The following is a 27,765-nucleotide window of genomic DNA, read 5'->3' on the forward strand; positions in this document are numbered from 1 at the left end:
TTGACTTCATTTAAGTGCTGCTACACATCAGCTTTATTCTTTTGCAGTACACTGATGAGTCACTGTACTTTAATCTAAAGGTCATACATGTGACCACTGGTTTTGGGTGTGTGTGTCTGGGAAAAACCATGGTAGTTCTCATCTTGTAGAAGTAATTGTTGGAACTGGAAGAAGTCCAATTGTCATCTCTTCCTGATTCATTAGAAGCCATGTGCAGATGCATGAGCCATGCTATGAACTCAGGTTAAATTATGGGCTAGTCCAATTCTGTTGCTTGCTTGACTGAGGCCACCTGGAATTTAATGCATTTTTGGGGGGCCCCTTGTTACATGCACCTTATTTTGTAGAGGGTTAGCAATCTTGGCACCTTTGATCTTTTCCCCATTTCTCCAAATGATTTGCTGCCATTTGTCCTAGAAGTACCCATTGACCATTCGGATTTGGTGGCTGATCTTCTGAAAGAGCTCTCCAACCACAACGAGCGGGTGGAGGAGCGGAAAGGAGCTCTCCTGGAATTGCTAAAGATCACAAGGGAAGATAATCTTGGAGTTTGGGAGGAGCATTTCAAGACCATTCTGCTCTTGCTGCTGGAAACGCTTGGAGACAAAGATGTGAGATGTAGATTTTGTCTTAACTCTCCTGTACATTGCTTCATCTTGGGTAATATTTCCTACACACCAGTTTAAATGAAACCTGCCACTCATCAGTGATACTGTGCTGCTCATTTTTTCTTTTGAAGGTTGGCAACTCTAGTTTTCACTCAGTTCAGTGATGAGTTTTAAGTTACTCCAAAGTGTTCAAGTTTTTCTCCTGCCCTCCAGAGTGTTACTAATAAATAGCTAGGAAATTAAACTAGAAGCAGAAAAGAAGTTCTAGTCTTCTAAAAAACTATCAAGACTTCAGTAGTTGTTCTCTTCTGAGTTAGGATAAAGTTACAAGCTCTTACCTATATTATACCCATTCCCAACAAGAAGAATAAAGGCATTCTAGAATAAATTAATTTTCTTTTTCTCTGCGTGGTTTAAAGACCCCAGGGTATTAGATCTTATGGGGTGGGTCTCTGTCTCTTACAAAATGTCATCAAGAACAAGCTGCTTTTATAGGAAATCTTGTTTTGAAATGTTAAAGAAAGCTGTGTTATTATCACAGCTTTATGTTTGGTAGTTGATCAAAGTGGTAATTTACAGGCTAAGCTTTTTTCCATTCAGGGATATTTGTTCAGCTTGCAGCACAATGATATTTGGTAAAGGCTCAACACCCCGCTGCACCTTCACAACAGAGCCATGCTCCATCTGAACAGTACAATATTGAGGCTTCAAAGCACTCACAGTTCTTTTTTTTTGTTTCATCTGATTCAAAAATCTATTGTATTTCTTACACTCCTTGTAAAATATATGGCACACTCAGAAATGTTAATTCTGAAGCAGGGTAGGTGGCTGACATTTTCTCAGTCATTGTTCTTAGTTTAAGCATGAACTGCTCTAGTTCTACATGTTTAATCATAGCACCATCAGACAAGTATCAGAAGATCTGGTGACTTTGTCTTAAATACATGTGATTTGTGCTACTGTATGAATTTTGCAGATGAATAGCAAAGCGCATATTTTAAAGGCAGAGTATGAAGTAGAGTAAGTATTCCTCTGCTGAAACAATTGAATCTATTTGGAGTGGCCACAGGTCAAAAATTTAATGTAAATTATGAAATTGAAACAGGTGTTATAAACCCCTTCTGCTCATGATCTTTTGATATGAAGAATGAAGACACAGGTCAGTGTTGACTACAGTAACTTAAATCCTTGAAAGTAATTTCCATAGGAGTTACAAGAAGGGTCAGTCTTATTGCATCAGTATATGAGAAACAGCTCTGTGACATGGATGGAGCCCAGTTTGATACCTTCCAAGCTGAGCAAAAGAGGAAGGGCAAAACATAAATGATCTGACCTTCTTTGTAGATTCATGTAATGCAGATGTCCTCCTGTGAGTACAAATTTGTACTTCATTGCCGAAAGTACGGAATTTAACAAAGTAGTTATTCTGATTCTTGTATATGTGAGAACAGTCATTTTATGTGGCTTTTTGTGCACAAGCAAGCAAGGAGCCCAATTCTGAATTTGTTACATTGATTCCACTGCTCACTCCACTGGGGCTGGTGGTGTAGGGAGCCGTGAGAATTCCTGGTGAGCCACGAGAATTCACTTCAAACTACAATTTTGAGAAGCAACTTTTTCTAACGTCTATTTTTCTTGACACAGCATTCGATAAGAGCCCTGGCACTGCGAGTCCTGAGGGAGATTCTACGGAACCAGCCGGCGAGGTTTAAGAATTACGCGGAGCTGACTATCATGAAAACACTGGAAGCACATAAGGATTCCCACAAGGAGGTGAGTGACTGTTTCATCATTGCTGCTGGGAAAGCAATATGGACCTGCTGAAGAAATGTAGCACCTGTGAGTCTTAACAGGCAAACTTGTTGTGCCATCTTGGCAGTAGAACAAATCAGTATTAAGTCTCCTGAGTATGAAGAGACAGGATTTTTACATGCTGAAACAGTGAGGAAGAAAGTTGAGACTGTCAGAGCTGTTTATGTGGACTTAGAGCTGTCTGGAGTGGCACACCATTGTTTGTTAATTTCCCAGGATTTCCCTGCTCGTTCTGGGAGAGACTGAGACACTGTAGGAAAAAAGTGCATGTTTAATTATTTTTTAGAGCGTGCTGGGGGCACTGTGCTGCCTCTGTCTGTACAGGTAAGAATACAAAATGTACTGGAGAACACAAAGGCCATGTTCAAGCAGAATTGTGTGTGAAAATTGAATGGTGAAATTGGGCCATGCTGGGAGAGCTGGGGACTGGTGAGTAACAGAAGAAAACGGACAAAAAGGCCATGGTACAGCAGCAGAGAAAGAAGCAAAGGGAAGGGTGAATTGCATTTTTCTTTTTATGAGAGAATTTGTATACAAAACTGAAAGTATTCTGAAGTTAAGCAAGAATAAAGAGGCATGATAACATTTTAGGTAGATTAATTCAAATTACATTTAAAGTTAATCTTTGTAGCTTGATTTCCAGGTTGGGTCTTTTAAGCTACCTTGTGCATGTCACAAGTTAGAACTAAACCTTCTGGAAAGTGCTACCAGAATTTATCTATCAGTCTGTGATGGCTTTGTTACCAAAGTCCTTCATTTGAAACCTAAGGCATTTATTCTTCTCTGCAACAGGGTTGTCCTAAATTCGCAGTTTTAGGCGTCTCTGTCTGAAGAGATTTGGCCATGAAAAGGGTGATTATAATAGACCAGACTGCTCCAGAGCATTGGGTGACTGACACAAGGTTATTTTAGCTGTGAGTAGCAGAAGCTGTACTGTTTGAAAATGAAAACAGCAAGCCAAAAAACGCTCTCAGGGAAAGAAACTAACAGTCTGGATTTCTCTGAAATGCAAAAGTAGATGATGTTTAATGCTTTAGTGAATGAGGGCCACCCTACTCTGCCTACCTTCCTCTTCTTGATATAGAGCCATTGCACCCCTGTCATATTCAGTTCAGAGTAGTAAGAAGCAGTTGTAAATTGATTTTCTGATAAAGCAGTTAGACAAAACATTATGTTCAGAAGGAGTGCCTTTTATTGGCAAGTTTTCCTGCTTGCATGCTTCTCAGCTCACGTTGACTCAGTGCCCTTTGTATTTTTTGTCTAAAAATCCTCCAAAACTAATGTTTCTAGCAAGACTTTTCCCGATTGTCCCTGGCATTGTTTTTAATGCCCGTCAGAATTCACTGTACTTGTGGGACTGCTAAGAACAATGTTGAAAACACCATGCTTTATGCCTCTGTGTTCTTGTGGTGTGGAAAGGTTCTTCAGGCTTTGCATGAGGTGCCTCCCAAGGAAAAGCAGAAAAAGATAAACCAGGAATGAGAGGGGGGTGGTTCTGGCACTTCTTTACAGAATAATTGAGCTGTATTGCTCTCAGCAAGTAGCTGCTGTGCTGCACATTTGATTTGCCACAGTTTTATACAGCATCTTCATAATGAGACATCAGTAGCTGCAGTGGGATCTTTGGGTGACAGCTGTCACAGCAGGACACTGCAGGTATGTTCCTGTTTTGCCATCTGTTGTGTGTGCACAGCTGTATTAAGTGGGGGCACTGGTTCTGGATTTTTCATTCTGTGTATGAGTATTTTCTGATCCCTGTGTAAATGAGGCTTTCAGAACCATGATGCAGCCCAGGAAAGGCATCATCTGTCTATCATTAGTTTGAGAATATCAGCATTCCTGAAGTTAAGAAAGGTACCTGCACTTGAGTATCCACATGAGCTAGGCTAAATATATACCTGGGAATATGCTCAAAGTATTTTTACCTGTAGTTGGGACTTGCTGATTCAGTTAAGCCTGTAAAAAATTAACTGAGAATGCATTTGGGCAAGGCCTGGTTGGTCAAACTCATAGCCTAGAGCCAGAAGGTCACAAATTCCCTTCCCGTGGTGGCCCTCCAGCTCACTCCCACTGCTGACTTCACAGCACTGCTCTATCCAGGAGGGCAGGAGGAGCTGCCCTTTGACTGGATCCCACTGAGCAGGAGATTAAGTGAGGATTCACTAGTTTGTGCGCAAAGGGCACTTTCAAAGGATAGCTGAAGAGGGAAAGGAAGTTCTGAGCACTCTTCTACAGTTTTCTTTACACTGTATCAGAGCAATATTAGAGGGAGTGGTGCACTGTCCCTAAACTGCATAAAATCAAATCTTCCTCTACACTCTAAGAACTATTTCAAGAATAGCTGGTATATAATTTAGTTGGGAAAGGGTTAATCTTTGTGTCAGTGATGTCCTGATAAGATGTCACTCCAGTTTGTTATGTTTCTGGGCTGCTTCTGCCTTGTAGCAGAAGACAGCAGTGATCCTTGGTTATGGTTTGATAATTTGGTGTCCAATAGGCTGTATAAGTTAGGAGAAAATGTCTGTTTTGAGCAAGCTGGATCTGTTTCAGTCTTTCTTACCTGAGTTTCCCCTTCAGCACAGGGACTGCTAATTGCTCCAAGCTATTGCTCACATTTTCAATTATATGTGACTCACCGAGACTCAAATCTTAAAGTGACCAAGCAAAGGAAATTTGAAGAGGAGGACAGTGCAGAACTGTTAAGGTTGGGTACAGTGTCCAAGAAGTCATAGTAAGAGGCAGTTCTTTGGAAATCAGGAAGGTTTGTTTGTCTATCCAAATTCCAATATTGCTGTTGTTCAGCATGGCCAGGAGACATCAAATGACGAAACATGTTCACCAACCAGCAGATGTCACCCCCTCCCCCAACTTAGTGCTGATATCTAGTTAAAGTTTATTTGTTTTTAAACAAGAAAAGGTCTGTGATTTTATTCCAGATTACATAGTTGGAAGTATGAAACCGGTGTTAGCACAGTTAGGTATTTTGGGAAGCCTGGATAATTGGCTGTTTTTCCAAGTCCAAGCAAGTGTCTTGAGACAGTTGGATCTTTGCCATGGCTAAAAATCTTCTGCCTTCTTCTGCTGGAGGCAAGGTCTGGGATCAGCAGAGCAGCACAACTGAGAGCACCACATTTCCCCCCAGGGAAACAGGAGAGGAAAAGTTGGTACATGGAGCTGGAGACTGAGTCACACCTTGTTGTGAGTGCAAATGCAGGGGATTGGCAAAGCACGGACCTCAGTGGCAGGTTGAAATTAACATAACCCTAGGCTACAGACTAGAAGACACTGGGTTGGATTCATGTTTAGTTTGCATTTTCTAACTTTGTTCTGTTTTTATACTGTTTGTAGTACAACAGTCTGTTCAATGCTGTTGGTGTAATGGGGTGATGTGAGGAGTCAAGCCTGCTTCAGTCATAACTGGAAACATTTAGGGGGGTTGACATGTAAATGCCTTTCACTTACTTTTGGAGCATTAGAACGTAATTGAAGTTGTGGATGATATTAAATCTTGTTGATTTTTATCAGTCTTTGTTTGGAGTTATTTGGAAGAGAACCATCTTTCTGTTGCCAATTAGTTAATATTAACTCATTTGTTCCAGTGTACTTACTCACCCATAACTAAGGAGAGATGCTGCTTGCTGACCCAACATCACTGATAAGATGTTGCTTCAGATTCATGCCAGCAAAATGAGGATAATTTCTTATTATTTAGTATTTTAAACCAGAAAATATCTTGGAAATCAGCTGCAGAGTGAGAAATCATAGGACAGCTGATTCCCTGCTTCTGTTTCTGGCACAAAGGCTATAGACTCAACTGATGCGTGTTTTCTGTGTGTAAGGAAAGGAGCCTGTGCCATATCTTAGATACCTAATTTCTGTATTTTATGATCTAGAAGGTCCATAAGCATAATTGGGATGCTTATTGTACATTATTGTGCACTTTTTTTCATAAGGCTCTAAAAGAGGGAGAAGAAGAACAAGAAATCAGTTATCCATTAGCTGTAGATAATTTTTATTATCTTGCTGAGGTGCTTTTAGATTGGCCTCTGACATTTACATATTTTAACTGTCCTCTGATGATGGCATGATCTGTGTGGGTTTCTACAAAAAGAAAAGCACTAAAAGATCATAGTCTTGAAGATTGATTGTTACCTAGTCCATGCTGGAAGCTACCAAGTGCTCCAACTGGGCAGTCATTGATGTTTCATAATACACATTTATGTGCTTCTTCTATTTCCCAACACATTTCAAATATTTAGTGCCCAGGAGAAGCACTCTAATCTACTTAATCTCTGAATCCCTTATAAAAATCACACTGCTTTTTCATCTGCTGAGCACTCCCCATTGCTGAATCCACTTCCTGCTTTGAAACCAAGTCCATAATTGTTTGTTCCTGTCTGGATCAGACTGTAAAGCCTTCAGGGATAGCAGTTTGCCTGACTAGGTACTGGTAAACCTCCATCCCCTCCAAGTTAGATTATACAGGCTTTAAGTAACCACCTCTAGATGGCAAAAATTGGCTCAAAAGCACAGCCACATGCCTTGTAAGCCTGAAAGCAAAACCTTGTTCTTCTGCCTCATAACCTTCTCTGGTGCTCTGCGTGTTTCACAGTGATGTACAAAGCCTCTGGGCTTTCAGTGGGGCTTTGCCTGCACTGCCTCATCCTCTACAACCTTCTAGAGAGATGCTGTTAACTAGCAGTCGTGGCAAAGTACTCCAGCTTAAGCTCCTGTGGGAAGCTCTCACCCAGGAGTGCAGGTGCTGCTTTGCTGAGATCCCTGCATGTTACACTGATGGCCTGTGTAGCCTATGAACCTGGCATGTTCTGCCTTAGGTGAGTCAGGACATATTTTTCTTTCCTTATTTGCCAGTACTTTGTGTCTCTTTAAAGCAGAAATGAAACTATCAAAACTCGTAAGCTGGTTGCTGCAGCCATCAGGCAGCAAGCAACATCTTAATGCATGGAGTGTAATAGCTGAGCAAAAGAAATTGAGTGGAAGAGATGGAGTCTGAGTTCTGGCTGTCTTTAAGTGAACAGGATGCTGTGGCTGCAGTGCACTGTGTACCAGGTAAACCAGTGGGAATTGTCATCCAAAGTTTGTCCAGAAAATTTTGTAGAACTTTTATGATTCCAATGTGCTTTTCTATTAAAAGACAAGGATGTGTGACCAGTCACTGTCTTGATCTTGACACTGTTCCTAATACTGCATGTCAGCATGTCCCCTCCCACTGAAATCAGGAAGCAATTCCCATGCATATTCCTGGGACTACCTAACCTGTTACTTTGAAGTTTACTCCTTGGTAGCATTAAGGAAGACACTGCTAGAGGTGATCAGCTTTCTGGGTGCTACACCTCGCTGGCTTTGCGCATGTGAATATGGCTCCTTCCCTGAAGCAAACTGGGTGGAAGTATAAAAACTTGCCTTTTGTGAGACTCACTAGAAAGATCTTAATGCATCACAAATGTCTTTCAAGGAACCCACCAGCACACACAGCTTATGTTATGCCAGCAGAAGTCAGGCTGAATCTAGTCTCCAGTGTGTAGAGCATAAGGTAAGCCTTTGGAAAGGAGAAAAACCTGCTGCTTTAAGGACAAGAGTTATCTCTTAGATCTGCATTCCTGGGCTGCCTGCCCTGTGTTGAATGATGTCAAACTATCCAGTTCAAGCCATGGTTTGCTCTAAGCTTTTACTGGGAGGTAAAATCATGTTTGTGACATACCTTACACACAACTTAGTGTCTGTGCTTTTAAAGAACTGCAGGCTTTCTGTAGTCTTGCACATCTTGCTTCATAACCGCCCTTTTGAACCTGCTGCATCCAGCAGCCATCATTGTTTGATGGCTTTTCTAGTTTTCTTATGTATCTCTGAGATTTCTGAGAATAATTGTATTAGGTCAGACAAAAATCTTGCTTCACTTGATACCCTATCTGACTGACTAGCAAGAAGCAAGCATACAATGGTGCTTTCCTGTGAATATTCTCCCTCCTTCCAGCTGTCTTAAAGCCTTTCCATGTAAATGGTTCTGCCTGCTTCCCTCTGTGTGTTGGCTTTTTTTTTTCCCCTTTGGTTAACTTGTCTAACTTCTAATCCTCTTGTGACAGCAAGCTCCCCAGTCTGAGCACGTAGCAAACAGCACCCTTTCATTTTCTTGGGCTTAAAGGATAGATTACATAGACACTACTTATTGTGGTGTCACTGCTAGTACGAGCCATTCCTGTCACTTCCCAATGTGTATCTGCTGATCTTGCCTTCAAAGGTAGGAGGAAGACCTGTTCCTTGATCCTGTTCATTTCTCCCACTCCTTTTAAGGTTGTTTCACTCTGCTGGTCAGGTTAAAGCCCTGATTAAAAAAGATACTTGATTTTTTGATATTGTAAGCTACATACAATTTGCAAGGTACTAGCATTGTGCCTTATGGCAAAATGTCTTTGCTAAACTCTATTACAATTGCATGTTCTTGTTGCCAAATGACCTGGCAGGTTGTATCTTTTGATAATGCTCTTCCCTCCATTTGGGAATGCTGCTGATTTCTCTGGCAGTGCCAGGTGAGAGGGACTCTGAGCCAGTTGGGTAAATACTGAGAGCCCCGGTTTTAGGAGGTTGGAGTGGAAGGAATACCCATTCAATTATGATGAGGGGTTCCTTCTGCCCCTCATGGGATGCAGAGTCTGTCTGGGTGGCTGAATGGTTTTTTTCGCCAAAGCTAGGAGGAAGGACAGGGCTGGTACTTGCATTGCAGAATGGTGGCATTTGGCTTCCTGGGCCAGCAGGGATGAGTTTGTCTCTTTGGCTCACTGTCAGCTGGTATTGCCCTACCCCTTCCTACACCCTGTCAGCTGCCGGTGCTTCCCCGGGGAGCCAGGAGCTGTTACCTGCAGAGGCTCTCATCCAAGCAAGCATGTAAGCACATGCTGGAATCCCATGGATGTCAGTGAGACTGGAGCATGTTATTAATCACACACTCGGGGTTTGCTGAAGTGTGGCTGAGATGCAGGCCTTGTCCGCCAGATGTGCTCGTGGGAGGCTTGGAAGTCTCCCCCGTGTTGCCACATTTACAAGCTCCTATCGTGCTGGACATGTGTAATGTACATCCTTCTGTGTTCAGGGGGAAGGCACTGCAGGGAGAAGGGATGTGAAATAGCCAGCCACTGCCTAAATGTAGCCACATCTGTGCTAGAACTAGGCAGCAGTGCTGAAAGCAGGACTGTCAGGGGCATAAATAATTCCTGTTCCTACAAAACTTCCCTTCCTTACCTTTTGATGGGCAAAATATGTGTGACCTTTGTTGCTGTTGAACCCTTGCTTATTTTTGTGAAAAATTATGACTGTGTTTTAATGCTCCTTTCGCTTGGAATTGGTTTATGGGCTTTTTGTCTTGTGCACTTGCTTCATATCTTCAACTTTATAGGCATAGTAAACTGTGTGCAAACAGGATATGGAGCTGAAACCCAGACAGAATATTCATTGAATTTTTCACCTACTGCTTTTTTTTTTTTTTTTATGGTAGTGTGTTTGAGATCAGAGTCTAGCCATAGGTTTATACTAAAATATTGTTGCTTTTTTATCAAGTAGGATAGCAAGAGGATCTAAGGTTTAATTTTTTTTTTCAATTTTCTTTTAGTGTGTTGTGATATGTGCAGGCTTTTCTTTCTGAGAGTGTTTGAAAACACTTCCCAACAGTGTTTGGCATTGCTGCAGAACAAAATCCCAAGTGGCCTGTGTCCAAATAGTAATATTTGGGGTTTTTTAGCTAGTGGCTTGCTAGTGAATAGTTAAATTGATGGTAAAGTGTCAAGGCCCTCTGTAAGTTCGTGCTTTCCATCCTTTGTGGAAAGCAGATGTCAGAAACTGCAGTGCCAGGAAGTGGATTCCTTTAGAGACCTTCTGGGAGCTCTCGACTTAATCCACTCCAGCAATTCCACTCTGTGCTATCAAAGCCTGGCATTAGGCTTCCCTTAAGTACTCGGGTGTTTCTTCCTTTCCCAGCAAAATCACACAGTGCTGGCTCCTAAGTTAGTACTAACTTACCTGGAAAAATATTAACTTTCATGCTTCTCATGTGTGAAATTGAAGAGAAATTAGCAAAAAAATAGCTAGAAGAGGAAAAACTTGCTGTAAGTGGGAAAGCAAGCATTCTGTTTTGCATGGCTACTCATTCACAGATTTTTCAGGAAGAATTTTTTTTTAATATTGACCACATTGTGGATTGCCATTCATTTTGGAATATGTTTTAATGTTTTAATTAAATGCTGAGAAAGGCTTGAAATAAATGGAGCACTTGGACAGCTTTTCTTCTGTAAATAGGGCACTGGTACAGAAGCAGTCCAAAATCTCAGATTGCTTCATCATCCTGCCCATATCTTGCCTGCGTGCAATATTTGTGCTGTGTGAAGTGTCTGAGATCACATTCACTGTTGGATCTGCTGTAGAGAATGCCAAAAGCCAAGTGGATGAGTTCTGCTATTTCCTGGGTATACAAGTGTCTCGTGCCATTCCTGTTTCAGGGAGGTAGCTGTCAGCATGAGCAGAAGATTAATGTTAGCAGCATGGCTGTGATGCTAAGACTGTGGGTGAAGCAGGCTTTGTAGGTGAAGATGATCCCTTCTGGTCACTATTAATTGCTGTTATCCTAAAAGTCAGTTCAACCCTGAGTTTGATACCATCACAGTATGTGGGAGAGGAGAACAAGGCAAATTCAGCAGCCATGGCTTCAGTCTTAAGTGACAGGAGACCTATAGTTTGATTTATTTGCTGTTTTGCAGATTGCCTGGGACAGATTTCCTAGTGCTGGTTTCAAAGTATTGACTTCAGACAACACCAGGCAGTTCAGTTTAGGAGGAGGTAGAGAACTGGTGTTGGACACCTGAGCCTCCCACACAACCAGGAAAGAGGGGGTGCTTTAATGCTCCTGGACTCAGTTAGGGACTGCCTGGGACTAGCTGGAAGATCCAAATGTGAGGATCTGAGAACGGTTCTTTCTCCTTAAAGCTGAGGTGTTGGATTTAAGTCTGCCTATGGGGGCATCTCTGTCTACTCAGGATTTACCCTCCCTTTAAAGTAAGCCCTGAGAAGAGAGGAGTGAGAGAAGATGGGGAAAAGTATCCTCCATCTTTTGTGTTTTAGCAAGAACATGAGGAGCAAAAAGTGTGTTATTTGTGGCCAGGAAGAGTGCAGCCAAGAGGAAGCTTGATTTTGTTGCCTGGCAATTAGCACAGACACTTGAAAAAAGAAAACCTGCCTTCCCATCCTGTTCTTTTTTATCCAATTACTGCAGAATATAAAATTAATAAATTCTCTTGGGAGGAGAGACCAGATTTGGGTCTTTCTTCCTTGAACTAGCTGTCCTACCTGCTGGGGAAGAGTGAAAGTTGTGAATCTGCCTTCCCTCAGGGTAGGAGTTGAATTTAGCATCATCCTTGCTTTGTGTGATTGCTTTAGAGTGTGGGCTTGCTGCAGAGGGTGGGCGCTACTGCTGTTTCCACTTGTTCTTCCTCCCATTTTGTATGATGATCCCAGTGCTGCCTTGATGGGTTAGACGTGTTGAGAGCACAGCTGCCTGGTCAGGGACAGCCTAAAGCTGCAACAGGGCCATTCGTGGGAATGGTTAAGGAGATACATTTTATAAGTCTAAGCTGGTGGGTTTGGGTTCTTTGACAGGGGCTGGAGAGATGTCATCCTCTCGCTCCTCTGGGATGGGAGTGGCTGGCTGTCTTGGGTGACAGGTGATTTTTTCAAACTAGCCACAGCTCTGACACAGTTATGTTAGGCAGGATGGACTTCTTGCCACTGGCTGGAACAAAGATGTCACTGGAGGCAGAGGATGTGAAGTCTCAGAGTCAATTGCCCCTCGACAGAGCCTCCTGCAGATCTGTTAATGAACATCCCCAAGCATTTCCTGGCAGTCATTCCTAGCACACACCAGTGGTGTTGGCTGTCAGGTTTGACCTCATTAATATAAGGGTTTGCTCTACTTTCATTTCAGGTCGTCAGAGCTGCTGAAGAAGCTGCTTCCACCCTGGCGAGTTCCATCCACCCCGAGCAGTGCATCAAGGTGCTTTGCCCCATCATTCAGACTGCAGATTATCCAATTAACTTAGCTGCCATCAAAATGCAAACGAAAGTCATCGAGAGGATTTCCAAGGAATCGTTGCATCAGCTCCTACCCGATATCATTCCTGGGTTGTTACAGGTACAGAATCCCATGTCACTGCTCCTGAGCACAAGGCACCATTCATTTGTGAGATCTGTGCCCTAAAGGGAGAATGATGGATCCTCTGGGGCCAGATTTTAGTATATGAAACGATTTAATTTTTGGTAAAATAAAATTTTTATATGTGAGTTTTTGACCCTTTTAGTGTTAAGGAAAGGAAGACTCAGGTTCTTATGTGTATGTTCCACAACTGGATGCCTTTTTCTGACTCCTAAATAAGCCAGTAGCAGCCATGTAATAAGCTTGAGGGTAGGAGTTAGCCACGTTTTATACTGTCTCTATACATCTTGTAGTCTCCTTTAATTCTGCTGAGCTGTTCTGTGCTTTGATGGTACTTTGCACTTGAATTTGAATCCCAGCAGGCAGGTTGCTCCTTTCCTTTTTTCTCTCTGAAATTAGAACCAAACTACTTGCTGACTTCATTCAGCCTCTTTCATAACCCTCTCGGGCTGGTTGAGGAGCTGTGTTTTTGCAAGTGCTAAGGCTTGGTTGTACACTGTGGATTTAGCTTTGAGCACTGGCTGTAGCAGTCTTGTCTTTTGGTCCCCTGCACAAGCAGCTGGCCGTGCTGGGATGGAGCTGCAAACAAGAAGGAAATACATGAAGTAGCAGTGAGAGAGGAGAAAAAATGTATGTGTTTACTGGGGAGAGACTGTGACAGGAACAGATCAGTCAGAGTGAAAGGGGGAGATGTGTTTGGGTGGGTAAGACTTCCATGGAGAACTGGGATAAAGAGGCCTCCTCACTTGTGAGCATAAAACATTGGAAGGACAAGAGCAAAGTCAGAAACTCCCCTTATGCATCCTAGCATTCATCCCAACTTTGTAGTGTCAGTTCTTGCAATTCTTAAATCTCAACTTCTGGGAGTTGGACAATTCTGTATTGATCTAAACTTTTGTTGTAAAATGGTTTTAGCCATTGCTGTTGGAGACAACAATCTGAACAGTGAAGCTTCAATGCACTGGAAAAGTCTGGGAGCAGCATGCCTTTAAAAAGGCAGTTTTATTTGTCTTCTTTAATTACTTCCATGTCTTTAAATGGTTCTTGTTTCAGAGCCTAGTTTGCCTGAGGTATTTCCTTACCTTAGAAACTCAGTAACTGAAGAAATCTGCTCCTTACATTTGGGAAGTATTTTGGGATCCTGGCTGAAGGAGTGTGTGTGGAGACAATCACCTTTGTGCTTGTTTACCACACTGAGGGCCCTGGCAGAGTGGTGAGGAGGCGAGGAGTGTCAGCAGCAGTGTGAGCACAAGTGTGCAGCTCAACAGCCAGGCTCTCCATGAACAGATGGGTATCTCCATGGAAGAACAGGGCTTGGCAGGGGAGAGTTGTGGTGCTTGCCCTGGTCCTGATGAGGAGGCTCAGCCTTTTCTCCACCTTGATCCTCAACAGCTTGGTGTTTCTCAGAGCTCACCGAGGTCTCGTGCCCTTCTAGCTCAGTGCTTTGTGGAATTGCAGACTGTCATTTTGGGCTGTATCAGCCCTGCAGCTGGAACAGCCCCAGCTGTGCTGCATCCCTCCTCTGGCTTTCCCGGCAGAGGTCATTCTGCATCCAGAGGAGCAGCATCCCACAGGCTGAAGTGATGTCTGCCTTTCTCATGGGGTGGGATGGCTGCTGAGTGATAAATCTCTGCCTGAGTTTGGGACTGGTGTCACCAGCTGCTAAGTGACCTGGTGGCTAGTTTGAGCTCTGCCCAAGCTGCCAGAGATCAGCATACATACAGGGGTCTTTCAGTATGTTCTTTCCTGTGGTATTTCCTACTTGGTAGGCAAGCTGCCCTCCGAGGAGTCCTGACCGTTCAGGATAGTTCATGGTCATCTGAACTGGACACAGAAGTGTGTGTACCTGATAGAATCCCGAGCTTGTGTTAGGAAACTGTGTTGTTATCTAATGCTATAAATAACTAGATATTAATAACTTGTAACATGGCAGCAATAACAGAAGGAACAGATAGGGTGATTGTATTCTCTTGCTCTTTGAGTAGTCCGGTTGCAGACTGTTATGTTAAGCACAGGGTTTTTTATTGATCTCTTAGGTCAGCCTCATTTGCAAAATGTACTTCAGCTCTGTAGTGTATTGCTGAGGAAGGGTGTTGGGGAGTGCTGTTTGTCTTCTGACCTTTTCCTCTCATTTCCAGGGCTATGATAACACGGAGAGCAGTGTCCGAAAAGCCAGTGTATTTTGCCTAGTGGCTATTTATTCAGTAATTGGAGAAGAACTGAAACCTCATCTCGCACAACTCACAGGAAGCAAGGTACAAGAATAATGTGTCTCAGGTGTTTTGGTGTAGTGCAAGCCATTCTGCTGGCTTTTACTAGCAGCAAGAGCAGTGTCTTCACTGTAGCTCTGGGTCAGGTTCCCTGAACTCTATTAAATCCTGTCTCACCCTGACAAATACCACTGGAGCAGCACAGCACTTGCTCAGCAGTGTGAGCATTTGAAATATCACTGAGAAAATTTTGATGGTGTTCAGAGATTGGTTTCGTGATGTATTTGATCCTGTGTAACTGCAAGCTGCTTCTGAGCAGGTCCTTCCCGCTCCAGCCATGTTTGCTTTGCTCCTTTGGCATTAGATCCAGAGGTGATTGTGCAGTGAGCTGGATCAGCTGGCTGCTCTGGCTGAAAACCAGATCTGCAATACAAATTAAATAGCTTTCAGTCTGCTCTGTGGCTGCACAGGCACTCTCGTGCAGAGAGTGATGGGAATGCATGGCGATGGTGGGAGAGCAGGTCCTCTCATCAGCAAGTTCTGATTAGGGCTGGTAGAAATGCAGGTAGAGCTTCACCCTTAATAGCAGGGCACACGTGTCCCTTCTGGGACAACAGCAAGCTCAAGTGCCCCTTCAATGGACTTTGTACCCTGGAGTCACACTAGCTGCAAAACTCAAATTCTGACCTGATGCTGCAAGTGAATCCAAGCCCTTAGTTCAGCTTTGTCCTTCAGACGAGAATTTTGTGTTGGTTTTTGATTGCTTTTCAGAGCTGCTCAATAAGCCACCACAAATTTTTTTTCTGCTGTTTTAAGTCTTCATACCCAAGATTTCTGTGCAATTTTAAGATGAATTCTGTGTTTTTTTGTTTCTGAAACAGATCTGTGCATGTGAATAGCTACTTAGTTCAGAGGGCTTCATGCTGTCATTTTGAAGCAATAGTTTCTGTCATGGTTAAGGAAGTGTGGTGTAGGCCAAAACAACTTAAGACTGAAGGCACTTGGACTTTATTTCTGTGTTGTCCTGTCAATAAACAAATTACAATTGTGCCTCTAAATTGCTCTGCAAAGAGGACAGCTAAGTGTGCTGAGGTTTACCTCTTTATATTTGGGATGTTAGGAAATCCCCATATAAAATGTTGTAGAGGCTTTATTATCCCAGTATCCTTGGTGCCACAAACATACTCCACCACATCACTAACTATTAACATGTAAGTCATTCTTCTGGGTTTACGCAGAGTGCGTGCATTTTTAAAGTTAAATGTAAACATGAGTCATGACAGGATCTGGAGTTAAGGTGGCAAGGAGGAAAAAGAGAACAAACCCATGCAAGGGAAGTATATAGTCATAACAACTGCAGTTGCACTAGATGTACCACGTTAGTGAAGATATAATGTCATTGAAAAAGAACATTCTATAAAGCAGGGAAAGTTCAGGGTGTTTCCTACGACAGGGACCCGTGGCTCTTGGATCACCAGTGTGCCTGCAGCCCTACTGACCTCTGTGGGAATCCTGCTTGGCCTGATCCGGCTGCAGGATTGAGGTCTGGGAACTGATGGCTGCTGAAGTGAAATGCAAGAGGCTTTTCTAAATCCCGTTAAGTCTGCCTGTGACTTCAGTGGGACTGGGCACAGCCTCTTGTCTCTGTTCTGAAATATGGTCAGTTTTGCTTCTGCTTTTCCTCCAGAGTGCCCAGTGTCCGCTCACCCCAAAATTAGCTCACCACAGAATCCGAGTTTTTACATTGGCAGTCAACTTTTGCCCACCTGTTTTTTTCTGGCATCTTCTCCTGATCTTTCTTTCTTTCTTTCTTTCAGATGAAGCTACTAAACTTGTATATAAAGAGGGCCCAGACCACCAACAGCAACAGCAGCTCCTCTTCAGATGTTTCAACGCACAGTTAATGGAGATCTGTGGACATGTGTAGACTTAGAAGCAATCAACGGTGCCTCTCAGAGACCTTTCTGCTACTCTTCACTGGCACGCTCCATCAGCTTAAGGAGGCCATGCAGATATTTATTGCAATCAGTATTTTAGTCCCTTAAAAGCTTTTACGTAGAATCTTACTGGTATTGAATGTAAAGGAAGCAAGGTCTGTGTCGCAGTCTTCATTAAAAGTGAACATCAGAAAGCCGTACTTAAACATATTTGTATAGCCTGCTGAAATCTCAGAAATATGTTTAGGTTAGCATTCTAACCCTGAGTCCAAGAACCTGGACACATGTAAAAGTCAAACAAATCTTGTTGGTTTAGTTCATACCCAGTTTTGGTTTCTGTGTGCTAGTTATCTGCTCTCTCCCCCCACTCATTCTGACTGGGTCCTCCTCTTCTTTCAAGTCTTGTGTTCCTGTTTCGTACTCCCTGTTGCAGCTTGCCTAACTTGCAGGGCTCTCCATGAGGAGATCTTTGCAGAAGTGGCTGTGATTCCATCCTCAGATGCTTTAATACTGAGAGATACCAAGTGAGTAATGAAAGCGTAGGTTCTTTTTAAACATCTGAGTTTTGTACATAGTTCTGACAGACCCCAGATGGGCTGATCTCTCTGTAACTGCTCTTCAGACAGCTGTGCTATGCATAACAGCTGGGCTCTTGCTCTTTTCATTGACTTTGTAAATACTTCTCCCCTCTCAACCCATTTGGCTCTTTCATATGTTCAAAAGACTCTCCTGGTTACCTGTTACTCCCCAAAGGGAACCTGAGACCCAATTCTGGGACCGATGTCTGCAAATAGGATGGTGGAGTTGGGTGGGTGGGGTTGGGTTAGGCTCTCAGTGTGTCAGTGGCTGGGCAGTGGGAGCTGGCAGAGCTGTACCTCAGTGCCAGCTGTTTTCCTTGAAATCTGTAGCATCAAAGGGCTGATCTTCTGCTCTGACTGATCCACTGATGCTGGATGGCTTTGTCCCCACAACTCCTTTGCACTTTGGGCAAAATGTTCATCCCAGAGGACAGAAAGGGTGTCTGAATCTGAACAGAAATACCACATGGAAGCACCTCTGAGCCAGCTGGGATGGTGCTGGTTGCCTGCCACAGCCCCTCCTGTTCCTGAAGACCCTGCAGTGCTGCTAACTGCCTTTAGAAACCTTCTTTGTGGCCATCTCCACACACAGGCCTGCTGAGTGCTCTGCATTTCAGAAGAGTGGGGGTCCCTCACTGGGCACTGCTGGCAGCAGGGTGCTTCGGGTGGGGGTGCAGCAGGGAAAACCCTTTTGCAGCCTAATAACGCAGACCAGGTCAGAGGCAAACCAGCAGCAATCAAATACCCCACAGCACCGCCCTTCCCTGAACAGAGACCCTCTGTTTGCAAAGGGGGAGCTCCCCCTGGCTCTGCCTGTAACCAGGGAAGGCAGGACCTCACTAATTAACATGCTGTGTTTGGCCCTGGGCGGGATCCTGGCTGATGGGCATGCCCACCCCAAACCTTGCCATGGATCACAGCTGGGGTTTTGCTCCCAGTGCCAGTGACGCAAGAGGACCGCGGGCCTGCAGCTTATGGCTGCAGCTGTGCTGATGGATGTGTGTTCCCTGGCTGCTCTCAATGCCTTGGAGTCTCTCCAGCTTCCTCCATCTCCCCTTTGGGGAGCTGAAGGGACACCTTGGGAACATACTGAGAACATGAGACTCTGTTACTGCGGCAGGGGAGGGTAAAGCCCCTTCCATCAGTTACCCCTGTGTGTTTCAGCCCCACCCCTGAGGAGCTAAGCTGGGAACTGATGCTAGGTGCCAGCTTTTCTCCCAGTCCTCATCTCAGGAGAGATTGGGGCTGGTGGGGGACTGTGTGGCACTGGGCTGCAAAGCTTGTTGGTCCCTTTCTCTGCTCACATGAGAGCAGAGGAGGTGATTTGCTCCTGGTATGTGTGCAGGCTTTTGCTGGCTGCAGGGCTAGTTCCCTCATCTTTCCCAGCTAGTAATGCTAGGGCAGGAGAAACTCTGTGCTTTCCTGGGTGTTGTGGGATTCCCCCAGGGTCTTTCCACGGGCTCAGAAAAGCCATCCTCACTACAGGGGATATTGGCTGCTCCATGGTTCGTGTCTGCCTTTCTGTGGACCATTTCTTTTCCACATCTTTTGGTATGCTTATTAGAATGCTCTTTTTAAATTTTTTTGAATGATTCAAATTTGATTTTCGCACAAATTTATTTTTCCTTTTGAGGAAATACTCAGCTGACTTGTTGGCAGCAGTTAAGCTGTCTTGTTTGAACTTTTAGTAGCGGGCTAGGGTTTTTTTGGGGTGTTGGGTTTTTTTTTTGTTTGGTTTTTTTTTGTTTTTTTTTAATTGTACTCTTTAACTGCTTAGTATTTATGCCTGTCTTTCTCCCCATCTCAGTTCAGCATCTTCTGTTCCAGTTCTAGGGTTCAGAAGGTCAGCATAGCTGACCAGGTGGTATTAGTCCCTCCCAGCTGTGATGGAGCTTGGTCCATCATCATTTGCTGTTGGTTGGTTTTGATTTTGTTTTTTTCTATTGAATGGCACACTGTAGCAAATCTCCAGGAATTGAATTCCTTCTCAAATGATTTTATATGTTTTATAAAATCCTGTTGGTATGCACTGAGAGTGAACACACTGTAATGTCCCTGACACCTCAGTCGGGGTCAAAGCTAGTCCTTGAAAAGGCGCCTGCGGCCAGCCTGCGCTTCCCGAGGCCACTGGCACACCCGGGGCTGCAAAGGGTAGAATCAGGCCTTACTTTCTGAATCAGATTCAGTTCTGTTTGTCAACAGATGCTCATTAATGTGCTACTTAATTCCACTGCATGAGGACTGTCCATCCTTTGAGTACTCTAGGATATGTTCTACCTGTACACAGTAGGAGCATTCTGCTTAGGTATTTATAAATCATCGCAGATAATGTACATAGTAGGGTTGTTTAGTATGTTGAACATGACCCAGTTTTTATTTTGTGTTTCCTTTGAAGTACTCAAAGGGCTAGCTCTGAATGTCACCTCTCTGATCTCCAGTTTTGGCTTCAACAAGCTGTACAATCATCTTGTTTTCCCTTCAGCGAGCATAAAGGTCTCTCTGGCTACAAATCAGTGTCCACACACGCTTGCAGAGGAAGGTCTGCGTGCTGCAGTGCCTCACTGCACCGGTGAAGCTTGTGTTCACCTTCTCCTGGCAGTAGCCACCTACTGCAGCTGCCTTTTCTTTTCTTGCTGCCCATTATGCAGGGCTCCAATTTTTCGTACTTTAAAAAAAAAAAAAAAGGGAAAAAGAAAAAAAGAAAAAGAAAAAAAAGTGTATTTTCTTTGCCCACCATGCTTTAAAAATCTGAATGAGAGAAAACTCTCAGCAGACAGCAGCTCTTGGCTGCAAAGTTGCCGAAATCTCAGATGTGGATGTTTTTTCTGCCATTGGCTGCACCAGTGCTCCATGGGCATGGGCAAATCCCAGCCCCATCTGCCCCACAGGTCTACGTACTGTAGTTCTCATGTAGTTCAGAAATACCGAGGCATGTGGCTTTCTTAAGGTACACTATGTGTGCTTGCCTGGATTACAATACAATACGAGACTGTCTTTTTAATTGCTTATTACTAGCTTACCAATAACCTGTATAAGTAATGTAACTTGCATCTTTGTCATCAGAACCTTTTCTCCCCACCCCTTTATTTATCAAGCATAATATTACATATTAAGGGACAGGAAAATAGACCTTTGTAGTATACAGCAGGACGTTGCTAACAATGTTTTAGATGGGAAGTGAAAAATGCTCTGAAAAATGCCAGCCATGAGAAATGACTTTGTTGGCACCGTGTTCATGCGCATGTATTTTTTTCTATTTTTTCCGCTTTTGTCATGTTACATCCATATCTGTATTTATATCTTATTTGTTTCACTTTTGAGTGTATCATGGCAATTGTACAGATGTTTTTTGTTAACATTTACGTGATAGAATTTGCTAAAAAAAATTAAAATAAAACCTTTTGAGTTTGCCCTAGAGTAAGTGGAAGTTGGGTTTCTTCCTGGGGGAGAAACATCCAAGTAACTAATTGTCCAACACAGCTCCTTACTCCAACCTGTGCTTGTAAATGATTTGGTCTTACTTGACTCAGTTGTGTTGATGGTCGTGCAAAGTCATGTAACTCAAGGAGGAAGGGCTGCAAGGATATCTGTGGTGTTAAGAGAAGGGTGATGAAGTGTTTGGGGGATTGAAGGAGTGCGGGGAACTGCACAGGTCTCTGTGCCTGGTACCAAATGACAACTTGAATTTGAATTGTCTGGGCAGCCTGAGCACTCAAGCATTTGTGTGTTTTCCTGTGGGAATAATAGCTCATCACAATTTAAAAACCTGTAGTGAAGCTGTGCTCTACACTCAGGAAGTGAGTCCCCTAAGGTACGATTTTTACCTCAAATACCTTGTGGTGGGAGCAAGGAAGCCAGGAGTGCACGAGAGGTTCAGGTTTTGTAGGGGAAGCTTTTGGTGTGAATATTCCTAGGCAGAAGAATATATGGAGAGTGTCACAGAGCATTAACAGCAGCCCTGGCACTCCTGGGTCCCTGCCCATGCCAGCCCAGGGACCCTTCTGCATCAAGATTTGGGGGCTGGGCTGGGAGCAAGGGGCAGTGATGGCTCTCCCTGCTGCAGATGGACTGTCTTGCCCCTGTGATGACAGGGTCTTTTTTGACTCTGCTGTGTGTCAGAACAGTAGGAGGGAAGGTCCACCCTTGCCCAGTGACCCTGGCTTCTTCCCAGAGCACTTTCCATGTATCTTCTCAAGCAGTGCCAGGTATCTGGGGTTATAAGAAAGGGAAGAGAGAAGGAATAGAGTAGTACCTCATCTGGGCCTTGTAGAACTCCAGGTGCTGGCCTAAATTACCCTTAGAGTCCTGAGGGGGTTGGAAAAGCTCTGAAGGCTGAGGCATTGCAAATGTCATATTAGAAAGCCCAAGCTGCAAAGCTGGATTTTACTGACATGCTTGAAATGGTCAGTCCTTGCAAAACACATTGTGGGAGCTGAGGAGAGGGACATCCCACAGATGCAGAAATTGGTCATTCTGGCAGTTTGTGCAAGACTCATGCAGAGGAGTGTGCATGGCTGGAGGTCTCCCTGCCCTCTGGAGCACCAGGCAGCTTGGGTTGGATTGGAGGAGGCTGGGCACACGCCTACTCCATCTCCAGAGTGGCTCTCCATAACCTGTGACTGGGTTTTTCCAAGTCCTCATGCTGTTGCTCAGGTTATAAGGGAGAAGGCCATGATGGAGCTGTGTCTGGCTCCTCACCAAGCACGGCCAGATGCAGAGCTCCTCTTGGAGAAGTTGTCTTCTCCCAGCACTGGCTCGTGCCTCCAGGCACTCCCTGCCCAGATCTGACCATGGCTGTTCTCTGTGGAAGACACACAAATAAAGGCCTTGGTGCCAAGACTTGCACATTTGGGGGTGCCAGCATGGGCCACCCCACTTTGCTACAGGAGGAGCATGGCAGAAGGTGAAAGTTTTATGGGATGCAATTGAAATACAGGAGCAAAAGGAAATAGTCTCCTGGCTCCTTCTGCAACAAGGGACTTGTGGGTGATGTGATGGTTGTCTTGGCCACAGCAATCACAAAATGATGGAGCTTCAGAGGAGTAAGGAGGGGAGTCAGCAGAACAACTGCCTTGGACTTCCAGAGGGCAGGTTTGGCTTCTTCAGGAGACCAACTGACAGAGTCCCTTGGGAGGCAGTTCTGAAGGGCAAAGGAGTCCAGGAAGGCTGGACATTCTTCAAGAAGGAAAATCTTACAGGCACAGGAGCAGGCTGTCCCCATGTGCCAAGAAAAGAGCCAGTGGGGATATTGCCTGGCCTGGCTTGGTGGAACTTTGGGCTGGAGCTCAGGAAAAAGAGGAGAGTTTGTGACCTTTGAAAGAAGGAGCAGCAACTCAGGAGGACTACAGGACTACAGGGATGTCATGAGGTTATGCAGGGAGAAAATTAGAGGGGCTGAATCCCAGCTAGAACTTAATCTGGCTACTGCTGTAAAGGAAAAAAAGCAATTAACAGCCAGAGGGAGAATCCCCATCCTTTATTGGATGCATGGGAAATAAAGTGACAAAGGCTGAGATACTTAATGCATGAAGCAGATCCTCCTGAGTGCCATCATGAGGCATGTGCAGGACAATCAGGGGACCAGTCCCAGCCATCACTGGTTTGTGAAAGGCAGGTCCTGCTTGACTGACCTGATCTTCTGTGACAAGGTGACCCGCTGAGTGCATGAGGGGAGCGCTGTGGATGTTTTCTACCTGGACTTCAGTAAAGCCTTTGATACCATTTCCCACAGCATCTCCTGAGGATACTGGCTGCTCATGGCTTGGACATGTTCACTCTTTGCTGGGTTAAAAACTGGCTGGATGGCCAGGCCCAGAGAGGTGGTGAATGGAGTCAAATCCAATTGGCAGCTGGTCACCAGTGGTGTTCTTCAGGACTCAGTGCTGGGGTCAGTTCTGTTAATGTCTTTATCAATGATCTGGATGAGGGGATCAAGTGCACCTTCAGTTCACAGATGATGCCATGTTGGGCAGGAGTGTTGCTACTGGATGGCAGGAAGGCTCTGCACGTGGATCTGGACAGACTTGATCCATGGGCTGAGTACAGTTGTATGAGGTTCAATAAGGTGAAGTGTCAGATCCAGCCCTTGGGTCACAACAATCCCAGGCAGTGCCACAGGCTGGGGCAGAGTGGCTGGAAAGGTGCCCATTGGGAAAGGACCTGGGTGCTGGCTGACAGCTGCTGAACATGAGCCAGCTGTGCCCAGGTGTCCAGGAAGGCCAGTGGCACCTGGCCTGTACCAGCAATAGTGTGGCCAGCAGGACTGGGGCAGGGATTGCCCCTCTGTACTCAGCACTGGTGAGGCTGCACCTCAAATGCTGTGTTTTGGGCCCCTCCCTACAGGAGGGACATTGAGGTGCTGGAGCGTGTCCAGAGAAGGGAAACGGAGCTGTGGAAGGGTGTGGAACATAAATACTACAGGGAGTGGCTGAGGGAGCTGGGGGTGTTCACTCTGGAGAAAAAGTCTCAGGGGACACCTTATCACTCTCTACAACCATCTGAAAGAAGTTGTAGTGAGGTGTTCTCTCCTCCCAAGTAACAAATGATAGGAAAATGGCCTCAGGTTTCACTAGGGGAGGTTTAGATTAGATATGAGGAAAAAAAATCATGGAAAGATTTGTCAGGCGTTGGAACAGACTGTCCAGGAAAGTGGCTGAGTCACCATCTGTAGAGGTATTTAAAAGATGTAGATGTGTCACTTACGGACACAATTTTGTGGTGAACTTGGCAGTGCTGGGTTAGCAGCTGGACTTGGTGACCTTAGGGGTCTTTTCCAACCTAAACCATTCTATGGATTTTCATGTGTTCTTTAGGATGAGACAGCAGCACAGGAGAGTGTTTATTGATCCACTTGAAAGTATCTGTCCCTTTTATCCCCTTTGTGGTTAAGTCCCCGTCCTCAGCCACATGACTGCTTCACAGATGGAGAATGAGGAATGGCTGTAATCCGTGCTTTAGAGGGTTTTGCTGAGCACACCCCTGTGGACAGGACTGGAGTTGCTACAGCCATTAAAGGTAGCTAGCAGATTCCTGGCAAGTCTGAAGACTTGCTGGAAGCACTTGCAGCCCATTCTCAGTTCATTTCTCTGTCCTGAAGAGTCTGAGCTGCTGCTGCTTCTTCCCTCTGCAATCCCCCTCAAATGATTTTGTGATCCCTTCCCTCCCACTAAGGGGTGTGCCAAGGAGTGGGTCAGGACATGTCAGCAGAGTTGTACTCCTGCACCAGGTAGGTGTCTTACCTCAATTTTCTCCACTTAAAGAATTTAAATACCCTGAGAAAGTCCAGCTCAGTTGATCAGTGGTAACTTAGGTTAAATAATTCCACCGCCTCTGATTGTGCAACCCAACTTCTTGCTTGTGCAACCCTCATTTACCCTCTCCGAGCAAATATTGCACAGCCCTCTCTTCCCTTCACCAACCCAACACATTTTTCCTGCTTTGCCTTTTCATGCACTTCCATGAAGTATGGAAAGGGCCCACCCCAGCGAGTGCACTCCAGCCCTGGCAGGAGCCTGCTGGGAGAAGGCTCAGGGAAATGGATGTAACACTGACTTCAGGGAGAAGGCAGACCATAAACCACCATCCCCTGCTCTGGGGGGAAAAAAAGAGTCCTGCAAAGCTTTAGGGAGGCTGCTGGGGCAGCAGGGGCATTGAAATCGACCCAAGCATGAGACTGGAATGGAGAGGGTCTCTCAGAGATTGGATGGCTGTGTGCTTGTATAAGTCCAGAGAAAGGCCACCTCTCATTGTGAGCCCCAGTCATGGATCCATTTGTGGACAACACGGGATTACAGCTGGTATGTGCATGTAAAACGGGCTGCAGAAGGTTGGTTCAGAGCGGGGTCAGCATTTGAGTGCCCAGCTGTGCATGGCTTTCCTCTGCCGGGAGGATGGGAGGACAGTGACACCCACTGCAGCCATTGTGTCCCCTGGACCACTGCAGCACAGGAGATGCTCACGTTTCAGGTTCTCCCTGGGGATCTGACTGCAGCCAAAGGCTTGGGAAGTATTGGCCTGTTAGTCCCAGGGCCCTTACACAACATTACTCCATTCTCCATGCTGCTTTGTCATAACTTGGCATGTACTGAAACAGGCCCAGCAGAGCCACCACTTCCCAAACCCCAGCTATTTACGTCCAGACTCGAGTGCCAGCCCATTAACCAGGAGCCAGGGACTCCTCTCGCTGCACAGCTCAGGGACAGTGGGAGTGGGCGCTTGTCCCTTGGGGCAGGCGGGATGCACGGGATGACGCTCATGGGGTTCAACCCACTGAGGGACCCGGGGCCACAGGGCTCAGCAGAGACAGTGCTGGGGCACAAGGAAAGGCAGGAGCTTGTTTGGGAGTGGAGGAGACTGGGAGCAGCCGTGCGGGCAGTGGAGGGACAGCGAAGGCAGTGTAAACCAGACCGAGCTAGCGGGGCTGGGGGATTACAGGGTGCCAGGGAAGCTGCTCACAAACACATCGGGGACAAAGCAGCCCTCCAGAGCTGAGGGGTAATGAGTAATTAATGAAGAGAGGGATGAAATTCATAATGACTCAAAAATGTCCGAGATAATGAACTCCTTTCCTTTAAATCCACCTTTAACAAGAAAGCTAAGGGAAAGGATTTAGATCAATTAAGAAGTAAAGAAAGGCAATCTTGTAAAAATAGCTATTGACACAAGCAAGTGGGGGAACGGCTGGAAAGTCTTGCCATGGCAGTGTATAAAACAATGGTGTATGGCATAAAGACACCCATAAGTGACACCAGGTAGAGGAACAGCCAAGAGGGAGCTTCAGAATACATTTAACAAATCCCTGCAAATGTGGAGGGGGCTGTGAAGCATCTGAGCTCTGGGGAGACCATGGTGGGGAGCAGCAGGGGGCAGGGGCCGCGTGCACTCCTGCGGGAGGCAGCAGCCCTGTGGGAGCATCAGCAACCACTCCTGGGCAAGGGATACACAGTGGCCTTCGAAGGGATGGCTGCAATTACCTTCAAATTTACCGAAGCCTAGGGGGCTGGAAACATTGGAGCTGCCCCTAAAACATATTCATTACCGCCCTCTTAGAGGAAATATTTTTGTCTCTCTCTGTCTGCCATGCAGCAGGATACTTCTTTTCCTTGTCTGGTGACCCAACTTCGTAACACCCATAACTCCACCTCTCTCCCCACTGCCTTGCTGAGGAATGACCCCTGTAAGCTCCATTGTGCCTGGACCTGTCTCCTGCCCCCTCTACAGGTGCCCTGGCGCAGGGTCCCGCTTCCCCTGTTCCAGAATGCTCCCTCCCGGCACAGGCTGGGCTGGCTCAGCATCTCTGGATGGGCTGGTGCTTGGGACCAGAAGGGTTAAACGGATGTCCCTGTCACAGGGGCAATTTCTTGACTGCCGCTCTATAAATAGGAGCTGGGTTTCTAATCTGCTTGCCACTCGTTTCCACTCCCTGCCAGTTTTTTCCTGCTTTTTCCTGCAAGGAGGTACCTGCAACTGCTACAGTCTGCAGCCCTGCAGCCACTGCTGTCAGAGGAAGAGGAGCAGCCGAGTCCTTCCCGATGAGATTCATGTGTCAGTCCTGCTCTAGCCCATCCTCGGTAGCAGACACACAACAAAAAAAAAAAAAAGGAAAAAAAAAAGAAAGGAGGGAAAATAAGCCCCGCCCTGGCAGGGACTCAGGATCCTGGTCCGTCCTGGGAGTCTCCAGCCCAGTTTGACTTCCTGCCTTGCCCCTCCAGAGCCGCCTCGGAGCCATCCCCTTTTAGGACAGGTGAAGCCCTGGTTCAAGCACTGCAAGCTGATGTGGAAGACACAGTTCAGCTCCCCGGGTAAAAATCCCTCTTGGAGAGGGAGCAGGGAGTGGGAGCTGACAGCATTTTTGGTCTCTTTGCAAGTCTCCAACCTGCTGGCTACCCCCAAGCCTGCATCCCCTGCCCTATCTCCTCCATCTCTCCAACAACAAGAACAACTCCATCCCTGCTGAGCAACAGGCTGTAAATCCTTGCCAGGACTTGTTGGAACAAGGGACTGGGGGTTTGCAGAGAAGGTCTGTGAAGAAAAGCTGGCTTCCCACTGGGGAAGACATGGGCAGGTTGGAGTGAGGCCAGAGATTAGCAAGGACATGATGACTCCCAGCAAGCTTGACCTGGGCTGGATAACAGGCAACAGAAGGGGCTCAGGGAGACATGAGAGCAGCCCTCAAATATGCAAGAGGCAAAAGCACGGGGGGGTTAATCTCTTCTCTGGATAGGGCAAGATATTTTGGGCTTAGCAAGAAAACTTTAGATGAGGACAACGTAACAGTCAGAGTAATAAAGTTAACTTGTTTCCAGGCCTAATTTTGACAAAGGGATGATGTGATCAAGCATGTGAAAGAACAGAATCCTCCTGTTATCTTGACCTGTTGCACGTCAGTCCACTTAATCTGAAAACTCA

General features: G+C 45.5%; 1 protein-coding gene across 38 annotated transcripts in view; it reads left to right on the top strand.

Annotated features, from left to right (window-relative positions):
- Positions 1-20,775, top strand: part of CLASP1 (cytoplasmic linker associated protein 1) — a 173,836-nt gene extending 153,061 nt beyond the window's left edge. For 27 of the 38 annotated variants that reach the window (XM_039554510.1, XM_039554523.1, XM_039554516.1 and 24 more), the window contains 5 exons: positions 418-611; positions 2,253-2,381; positions 12,406-12,612; positions 14,772-14,888; positions 16,661-20,775. In XM_039554510.1, coding sequence (XP_039410444.1) covers positions 418-611; positions 2,253-2,381; positions 12,406-12,612; positions 14,772-14,888; positions 16,661-16,747 — 734 coding nt within the window. In that variant the 3' untranslated portion in view covers positions 16,748-20,775. The remainder of the gene's footprint in view (positions 1-417; positions 612-2,252; positions 2,382-12,405; positions 12,613-14,771; positions 14,889-16,660) is intronic. The other 11 variants (XM_039554511.1, XM_039554524.1, XM_039554533.1 and 8 more) reach the window with 1 other exon arrangement.
- The last annotated feature ends 6,990 nt before the right edge of the window (positions 20,776-27,765 follow it).

Source organism: Corvus cornix, chromosome 7 (genome assembly GCF_000738735.6).
Source record: "Corvus cornix cornix isolate S_Up_H32 chromosome 7, ASM73873v5, whole genome shotgun sequence".
Lineage (NCBI taxonomy): Eukaryota > Metazoa > Chordata > Aves > Passeriformes > Corvidae > Corvus > Corvus cornix.